This window comes from Impatiens glandulifera, chromosome 5, assembly GCF_907164915.1.
Source record: "Impatiens glandulifera chromosome 5, dImpGla2.1, whole genome shotgun sequence".
Lineage (NCBI taxonomy): Eukaryota > Viridiplantae > Streptophyta > Magnoliopsida > Ericales > Balsaminaceae > Impatiens > Impatiens glandulifera.
The window spans coordinates 4,735,647-4,745,941 of NC_061866.1; the positions used below are offsets into that span (position 1 = coordinate 4,735,647).

General features: G+C 30.7%; 1 protein-coding gene across 1 annotated transcript; it reads left to right on the forward strand.

Moving 5' to 3' along the window:
• The first annotated feature begins 7,593 nt into the window (after positions 1 to 7,593).
• LOC124938663 (aquaporin PIP2-2-like) lies at positions 7,594 to 8,720 on the forward strand. The gene is made up of 2 exons (XM_047479145.1): positions 7,594 to 7,927; positions 8,005 to 8,720. Exons 1-2 carry the CDS (start codon positions 7,639 to 7,641, stop codon positions 8,541 to 8,543), a joined length of 828 nt encoding a protein of 275 aa, XP_047335101.1. The 5' UTR covers positions 7,594 to 7,638; the 3' UTR covers positions 8,544 to 8,720.
• Positions 8,721 to 10,295: the final 1,575 nt, after the last annotated feature.

Sequence of the window (10,295 nt, forward strand, 5' to 3'; positions counted from 1 at the left end):
GTTGACAGAAAAGAAAAACCTACTGTTATGGAAATCAGTTATGAGTGGAGGCCAGACAGATACTCTTTCTGCAATACCTTCCAACATGCAAGCCCAAAATGTGATTTGGCTAAGGAAGAAGATTAGAAAATTCATAAAGGCCAGAAAGTAAAGATGCGGGAAAATGAAATAAAGGTGCAAATTTTCAAAGAGCAAAATGTGATTAAAAATATGAAACAGAAGATAAAGAAAATTTTGTATAAGAAGAAAGTAGTACGAAGAAGGAAGTGGAACCTCAACCTAATCATGTTGAATAGATAGTTGATAATTCTCAATCAAATCAAGTTGAAGTGGTTGCTGATGAAAATAGAGAGGAAGATACTCAGGTTAATCAAGAGGTAGAAGAGAATTATAAGGTTGATACAAAGGAATCCAAAGTTGTTGAGAATTTCAAAGCTAAAGTTGAAGAAAATAAAAATAATGATCTCGAAATTCAAGTTGAGAACAACAAAGTGAAGAGCCCAAAAATCCTAAATAATAATTATTTCTATCAAATCAGAACGGGTTCATATAAAGAAAGAAATCAAAATGAGAATAGACAGTATTCATCAACTTCTTGAGTTCATCCCCTTTCATTGCAAGAGGAAGGGGAAGGGAAAGAGGAAGGACAAGGGGAAGAGGAAGACAACATGTTGAAATATCAGGTTAGTATGGAAATAAAAATCCCGATTGGGATAATTAGGATTTGATACAGTTTGTAATCTTTGTTTGTAATCTCTGTTTCTTGTATGTTTGATTGCTATCAATTAGGTTCTTTAGGGTCGTTTAATTGTCATCATTTAATCATAGCTAAAATTTGTCTAACTTTGATTCTTGACCCTCCCACTTTTGAAAGTTTAATGAAATAGTTTTAATTGTTTTCCCAAAACAAAACAATCATCATATTACTTAAACATGTGTAAGAGATATATTAAACAGTACTTTACACATCTATTGAAATATGAGCAAAGAGTTTATTGCACGGGAATTGAAAAATCAAATTATTTTAAGGAATAATTTTGTATCGGTTAGGTCCCAAAATAATTAATCTTGGACCATTTATTTTTAATAAATAAAAGTTGTACAAATGTTTTTTTTTCAATCAACGTTTTTTCGTTTTAAAACCTAAATCGGTCTAAGCTTTATGCCTTACCTTGCTCTCGAATCCCTTGAATGAGTGAGACGAAAAACCGAAATGATAGCTCACATTGATGGAGTGCATAATCTCTCAGGCTTTTATACTGAGTTAGAATTTATTACATGATTTCTTATCCGCAATGCATTACTCCATTTACATGGTTGATTGTTCTAGCTATCCCTTACATTCCAATAGAATAAAAATTCTACAAAATGGTTTAACGAGGTTGCTTCAAGTTTCTTGAGCATACTAGTATATAAGACATTGATGAGTGACGTCCATTCTCATTCTCGTATTTGATCTTCAACCAAACTCTTGGGATATGAAGTTATTGGTTATGATCAAGAGATCATATCATTAATTGAAGATTGATAAATGGGAATGACCATCATGAATCACATATCCGTCATTAACATCTTCGCATACTTGAGTTGCTTCGAGATATCGTCGTTTATACATATGATAATTTGTCAACGCTCCATCAAACTATAATAGGTCTTCCATTAATGGAGTGCATCATCTCTCAAATTTTACATCAAGTTAGCATTTTTGTATTCTTGTATATATATAATGCATTACTCTATTGCCACGTGGTTAGTTTTTCTAGTTACTTCTTTTTGTTTGATTTCAAAGATACTTAAAAATTATAAAATGAGCTTACATCAACTATGTTGAATATATAAATGTATAGAACTTTGAGGAAATAATTTTTATTCTCATCCTTGAATTTTTCATGATCATTGTGTAGATTGAGAAATGTTTTTGTCTAGATGACATAATCGTCATTGTCTCGAAGCAAAAGAAAGACAAAATGTTGTGAATGCATCTTTTGGAGTAACTACCTTTCTATGTCTATATGCAAAAGCCAAATCGACTATGTGGTTTTCATGATTCTTTTAATTGATGGGTCTTGTTTTTGGTTTGTCATGAAGTACCTATAGGTCTAGAAAAACAGTTAAAGAGAAAAATTACACTAATCACATGACGATTTGTGTTATCATCTAAGCACACACGTGTTTCCAAGGGGAAATAGACACGCACTTTCAAACTCGTCGTTTTTATTTAAAGTAAAAATATTTAAATGTGGAGTAAATAATAAATAAGGATAACCTATTACAAACATTCAACGTTCATCCTCACCTTAAAAATGCACACAATATTTACAAAATATAATATTTTTTTTACATCCAATACATTACAAAAAAAAAGATATGAAAATGAGTATTCTCTTAGCTTTTCCGTTCCTCGTCATTTGTCCTTTCACCTTCTTCGTTTAAATTGTCTTGTCACTAGTACAAACTTAACTAGAAAGGTCAAATCTTAATATCAAGACTGTCGTCTTCGTGTCACTCCATTTGGAAAAATATGAGGAATATGGCTTTTGGTTGACTCCTACATGTATGGATAAGACATTTCTTCAAGGGGTGTTATCTCGTTTTAGCCCGAACATCTTGAGTTTAAAACCATAACACTTTTGATGGGTGGCCCAAATGACTAAAATTGTGGCACCGAACATAGACTTACCTACAAAATAAACACCAAAGTCAAGAAAACCTTATGTCATTTTTTAAAAAAATTTAAAATGTACTCGTGAATGCCTATTTCAACTATAATGCATAGACGTATTTACATAAGTATAGTTGACATATAATAGTTTCCGACGTGGTTCTAGAATAACAATCAACGTGTCATACGAGTAGTGATCCAGCTTTTCAGTCTAAGTAAAATCACAATAAAATATTATTTCCCCAACATCTTATATGAAGTCATCAATATAAGAGAGCATACCTTCAATCGAGAATTTCTTCCCCTCTTAGTGCTACCACTAAAAGGTAAACTCACTACAAATATAGAAGTGATGATCGATCCTAGGACCTTAAGTCAATTTTATGGAACATCACTCAATTTTTGAATAGAGTATCATTCCTAATTGTTTAATCATTGCACCTAATACTATAGGTGTACATATGACATTTCATAATGCACATTGTGTACTAGCTCAAAACAATATGGTGATGTGTCCAAGATTAAAACCAATGCACGTTGGCACGAGCTTAGTCTTTTCACTGACGATTCGTGCGTCACTAGTTACGATCTTCGCAAGAACGAGTAACTAGTCAGCCTTATTCGACGCAACACTCGACGTTTAATAGAATTGACACAAGAATTCTAGAGAGGGATTAAACTCTTACAAAGAATAATATTATATCACTTGAATACTTGGTGATTTACAATGTAATACCTCACGGGTATTTATAGGACTAATTCTAGCTATTACATTAATGACATACTAATTTAGGGCATTCCTTATAAGTGTCAATTAGTAATTCACTGATTTAGGGATTCCTTCTAATTATCAATTAGTGATGCACTAATCAAGGACATTCCTTTTAACTATCAATTAGTGATGCGCTAATTAAGGACATGCCTTTTAACTGTCAATCGATGATGCACTAATTTGGCACCTCCTTCCAACTAGAACATTCCTTGCGTTAGGCTTAAGCGACTTAAACCTCCTCCTCTTCTTGGGCCAGGAAGATTGGGTCGTGACATTCTCCTTAAGCCTCCTCTTCTTCCTGGACTAGAAAGATTGGGCCGTGACATTCTCCCCCACTCAATCTGGCGACGTCCTCGTCGCGTCCTCCTTGTAGGCCTAGATGATGTCTCCACATATGATAGAAGTTTTGAGCGACATGCTAGCTTTCCAACCCATTTCTTCTCTAAGAAAGGGTCTTCGTATTGCCTCACAAGCCCCTTGTGAACTTTGGAAAATCGTCTCCCTTGATGGAGGAGAATTTTACTATCACTTGGTTTCCTCCGAACTCCAAGTGTCTTCTTTTCTTGTCCTCCCATTTCTTCATTCTTTTGGCGGTCTTGGCTATTTTGCACTTCTCTTTTCTTGAAGTGAAACTCCTCTTCTTGGGTCAGGAAGATTGTGCCGTGACATTCTCCTTAAGCCTCCTCCTCTTCCTGGGCCAGGAAGATTGGGCCGTGACAATGTACGTAGAAAGACAAATTGGATTATGTACAATTTTTGCCGTAATTTATTATTTCATTTTTTTTAGATTTTTTACTTTTTAGATTTTTTTTTTGTTAAAGGTGTAAAATAATATTCTTAGATATGGTAAAAAGTTTATTCCATACTAAACATCCATTACTCCTAATAGAGTTGCCATAAAAACTATAACGCCAAAATCGACTTTCTAGACACTCATTTTCACTCCTCAATTTCTATTTTAAAAATAATTCCAAGTCTATAAAATTATTTCATATACATGCTCATTAAAAGGATATTGAAAATAATTAATTCATAAACGACGTCGTGTCAATCGTATCGCAATTGTTAAATTATAGACATTTTTCAATATATATATATATATATATATATATATATATATATTCATAAAATAAGTAAGCAAATAAATATGATAAATAAAATAAATATATATTAATGTTGATTTATTTATACAAATAAATAGGTAAAATAAAATAATATATAAAAAATTTAGTTTATTTGTTTTTACCTGAGTTAAAGAAAAAATTAATTAATAATTAATTAATTAATAAATATATCTAGGAAACTAGTGGTGATTGTTAATGGCTTAAAAGAAAAAGTCAAATCGATCCTGTTGAAAGTAAGACATTTAGACCACCATAAATCTTCTTCAATATAAGAAAAAAAGGATACGTCAAAAAAAAATCAATTTTTTCGTGTGTGAGATGGTTTGTCAAAGAGGTGTTTAAAGAGGTGTTTAAGAAGGTTCTAACAATTTTCAAAAGTGTTTAAAGCTCACTTTAAACTCAAATTTTTTCTTAATTCCATTTACAAATTCAAATTTCATACATAAATTTGAGTTTGGTATATTTCATCTATCATTTAATTTCTTTAAATTTAAATAGTTAATTGAAATTTATTCATAACATGATTTAATTTTTTTTACTTAAATTAAATTTATTTTATTAACTTTATATTAAAATAATTTAAATTTAATTTTAAAATTGAAAAACACGTACCATATTCTTGAGCTTTTGCTCAAAAATAACAACCCAATAAAGATTAAAATAAAATAATCGCAAGTTTTGCAATGAAAGTTTTGCAACGACTTAAGGTTGAAGATTAAGTTCGTGAACCAAGTCCGCCTTCAACTCATGATCCTAAATCTGGCTCATCACCCTTAAAATTGTGTGTTTTTATTTTCAATTTTATTTATTTGTTATTTATACATTAGAAATACATTGAACATTTTTAATAAATAAAAAATTAAAAACCATTAAAAATAATACTTTTAAGAAGAAGAATTTTTTTCTATTTAGGTTCAATTTTTAAAATTTGATTTCAAATTAACTACAACCACTCGAAAATCTTTGAATTGATTTATTTATACTCATCAAATCCAATTTTTAATATAATAAATTTTTAATTCTACTTTGGGCAATTTTTTTTATTTTTTCATTATTCAAGGCATTGGTTTATCTAATATAAATAATTGTATTTATATTCTTTAGATTTAGTCTTACAGAATAAGTTAGATATTTTAGATTATTAAGATTAGATAAATAATTATGAAATATTAAAATATAGATTATAGACAGTTTTGTAAGAACAAGTGAGACATAACACGAAAACAGTAACCAATCATCACCGAATCCTTTAAAGAACTCTTTTCTTATGGTGTGATTGTTCTACGTATCAAAATATTTATTTTTTTAATTTTGTGGGAAAAGTTAGATGGTCGACTCTTAAATTACAAAACTTTATTTTAACTAATTCCTCGATTTGATTTAATTTAAATTATTTTGAAATTTTCAAAAAAAATTATAATTTATATTTATTTCTAAAAAATCAAAAAATTGTACATATTTTTCAGAATGACCATTTTAATCACGTACCGACCCTCTCCGAAAACAAAACAAAAAAATCCTTAAAATCAAGAATTCATTTTTTAATAAAACCTAAATTCAAACAAAAATTTCAACAACTATACTCACTTATTAATTTATAATTTCTTAAAAATTTGGGTTAAAACATACAAATTTGTAATTTGAATCTAAAACTATAAAACATTATTTCATTCTAAGGCATTATACAATTCATTAATTAAAATATTTAAATACTGTATATTTTTAAATATTATTTTTTGATCTATATTATATATTAATATTCTTTAAAAAAATTACTAAAAATATTATCACTTCCTTAAAATCATTTCAATTATTTAGATCTAAACAACTAGGTTATTTAAATAAGCGGAATTTAAATAACAAAAACTAATAAAACATCGATTCACACAACTATAAGTAATCACATCACTCAATTAATAACTCAAAATACTAAATTGTTTTTATTTTAAATTATTATTATATAATCAAAATACTAAAATGTTTTATATTTTAAATTATTGTTTTATTGATATATATTAATATATTTTAAGTAAGTTATACTTAAAAAAAAAAAAAAATCATCTCCACTCATTTCTATTTATAAAATTTAAATCCAATAAAACTAAGTTAATGTGAACTTATAATTTGTTAGTTTGAATAGAAAGAGGCATTGATAATGAGTAACTTTAAAAAAAAAAAAACTAAAATGTTTTATTTATTTATATATCTATCTATCATAATATTACAAAACAAATATATATTTTCTTTATTTAATAAAGTGGAGGCCCTTTTAAATTTATTTTTCTTGTCAAAATTCCTATTTGGTTGGATAGTTTTCGTGACCGTAAGGAAGCTTCCATGATTTTCGCGGTTAGAAATATATTTATATATTATTAATTACATAATGCTTTAACGGTCATCGTCGTAATCTTTTATTTTTCTTTTTTTCTTTTTCTAAAAATAACGTCGTAATCTGCAGATTCTACATTCCTATACCATTACCATGACAGCTCTTTCGTTTCAGTTTCCATGTCTTCTCCTGATTACTACAGAACAAACCATGAACACTTTAGGATTTGCTTTTATGGCTAAGAACATCAAGAACAAACCAGAGGTTAGCTATCATATATATCAATCAATTGTGTTTATTTTTTCCTGTTGTTGTTACTTGAAAATGGTATTACATTTGTTGTGTTTTCTGGTTGTTTTAGGAGAATCAGAGGCTGACGAGATCTACTCTCATAAAGAATCTATACAAGGAGATGGATAAACTTAGAATAGGTGGGATAAGAGCCAGCGACAAAAATGAAATAATTCTGGTGAGTTCAATTATTTTGAAATGATTAAAAAAAACAATAATAGAAAGATGGCTCTAGAATAGAAGAGTAGAGAAGAGTTACTATTTATGATTTTGTAAGTCACTCAACCCATAACCAGTCATCACTCTCTCTTCCTCATAGAAAAAAACAACAAGATTTTACCGATGGGTAAAAAAAACATATTATAAATAGTAACCATTTATGAGTCATTGTATCTCACTCAACCCATAACCACTCATCACTCTCTCTTCCTCATAGAAAAAAAACGAGCAAGATTTGACGATGGGTAAAGACGTCGAAGATGGAGATCAATTCCTCCCCAAGGATTACAAAGACCCACCGCCGGTACCCCTCTTTGACCTAGAGGAGCTAACAAAATGGGCATTATACAGAGCCACAATCGCAGAATTTGTAGCCACTCTGCTTTTCCTCTACATCACTGTCCTCACCGTCATCGGCTACAAAAGCCAATCCGAAACCGACCAATGCGGCGGCGTCGGCATCCTCGGCATTGCCTGGGCTTTTGGCGGCATGATTTTCGTCCTCGTTTACAGCACCGCCGGCATCTCCGGTCAGTCACATTTCATTTCAAAACTATATATATGTCTGATTAAGATTGTTTAAAATTAATCAAATACAATTTTACAGGTGGGCACATAAACCCAGCAGTCACATTCGGTCTATTCTTGGCTCGTAAGGTGTCCGTGATCAGAGCCGTGTTCTATATAGTGGCTCAATGCTTGGGAGCCATTTGCGGCTGTGGCTTGGTCAAGGCGTTTCAGACGGCTTACTATGTCAAATACGGCGGCGGCGCCAACGAGCTTGCCGCCGGCTACAGCATCGGCACCGGACTTGGAGCAGAAATTATTGGAACTTTCGTCCTTGTTTACACTGTTTTCTCTGCAACCGATCCCAAGAGAAAAGCGCGTGACTCGCACGTACCGATTCTGGCGCCGCTTCCTATTGGATTCTCCGTCTTCATGGTTCACTTGGCGACGATCCCAATAACCGGCACCGGGATCAACCCTGCTCGGAGTTTTGGGGCGGCGGTGATCTATGGTAAAGACAAAGCTTGGGATGATCAATGGATCTTCTGGGTCGGACCCTTCATCGGAGCGGCCATAGCAGCCTTTTATCATCAGATTGTTCTTAGGGCGGCAAAAGCTTTTGAATCATTCAAAAGCTGATCTTCATGCTTACAAATTTGTGTGCGCGTTTTTATGTCGGTTGCTTTGAATAATATTATGTATTTCTATGTAAAATCAAGTTGTCTTGTGTGGAAGATGGGTCATTTTCTTTCTTTCTTTCAATAATGTACCTCAGATTGTTTATTATTAATTTCCATTGTTGGTTCTTGATTTCAATATTATTTTATCTTTTCTAAAAATAAAAAAAAAATTCTGTAATTGAAAATAAACATAACAATTAATTTATAAGTTGGCATTCAGGCAAGGTTACATTATATATTATTCACATTTATCCATATTAATTTGTAATCATTAAAAAAAATTCCTTCGTTTATATGAAATTGCATTATTCTATACTTTTTTTTAATATCTAAAAAAAGGTCAGATTTATTGAATAATCCAAATCCATTAAAGAAGTTAAAAGATGGTAAGAAGTCTAGTTTTGCCGACGCTTAATATATGTTAGCAATTATGTGTCAATTAATGTATATTTTTATTGGAGTGTTTGTCTGTCATTAGGTCTCTATTCCAAACTTTTACCTTATTTTTAAATCTATTGTTTTATCTATATTTCAATCATTAAAACTTTTGAAATTTAGGAATTTAAATTATATTTGTAAATATAATTGGATTTAAGATTAAATTACTATTTACTTCTAATTTTGTTTTTGTAAGTGAAGAAAAATCCAATAATTCTCTTTCTTTCTTACTTTTATCGGTAAGACAAAATCATATCATTTTGTTTTGTTTGTCAGCATGGAAGCAGCATTAGTCTCTCTTTTTTTCAGCATGAAAGCATCATCATTTTTCTCTCTTGCTAATACACAGGCTTCAACATTGTTTTTGTTTGTTTGTCTGTCAGCTAAAAGTCTTCTTTTATCTCTCTCTCCTTTAATCTCAACCTCCTTTTATTTTAAGTTCCTACTATCCCATTTTTATTGATTAATACATTTTCAATCTTTGAAACAAATACAAATTAAATTAGTATTTAAAGTTGAGTTAGGGAGTTTATACTTATAATAAATTTTACAATTATCAATTAGAATTTATTAGGTTTTTATTTGGTTTTGAGTTTGAGCCTCACCAAAAATTATTTAGGTTTTATTATCAGAATGTTTACCATATAAATATGTGATTATTAAGGGTTTACATAAGTTAGAGAGAATTTTAGAGAGACAAAGTGTGATACTCTTTATCATTTCTTCTTTATCATAGGAAATCTGGTGGCGGCTGAAGTGGACGTAGCTCATTTTGAGTGAAATAAATCTGTGTCTTCTTGTGTTCTTTTTTCTTGACTTTTTTATAGATCGTTTCAAGCAGGTCGAATTTGGGAGATAAAAATCTTAACAATTGGTATTAGAGCAGTTATGCTAGATTTGATCATTTGAAACGATGGCAAGCGAGAGCAGTATAAGACATGAGATTGGAAGATTTGATGGGACAGATTATGCCTTCAGGAGAATGCAGATTGAAGATTATGTCTATAAAAAGAAGCTTCATGTTCTTTTGAGTGAGAAAACAGAGAAGATGGATGAAGCTGAATGGAAACTCCTTGATAGACAAGTTTTGGGAGTTGTCCGATTGACGCTAGCCAAGACGGTTGCTCACAATGTAGCAAAGGAGAAGATCACCATGGTCTGATAAAAACTCTTTCTGATATGTATAAGAAATCATCTACTAACAACAAGGTACACTTACTGGAAAGACACTTTTACTTAAGAATGGTTGATTGTACTTTTGTCACTGCTCATT

Excerpts from the sequence above, each read along its gene's own strand:
- LOC124938663 (XM_047479145.1), top strand. The coding sequence starts at position 7,639 with ATGGGTAAAGACGTCGAAGATGGAGATCAATTCCTCCCCAAGGATTAC. Across the intron at positions 7,928-8,004 it reads CAGCACCGCCGGCATCTCCG|GTGGGCACATAAACCCAGCA; the intron begins GTCAGTCACATT and ends ACAATTTTACAG.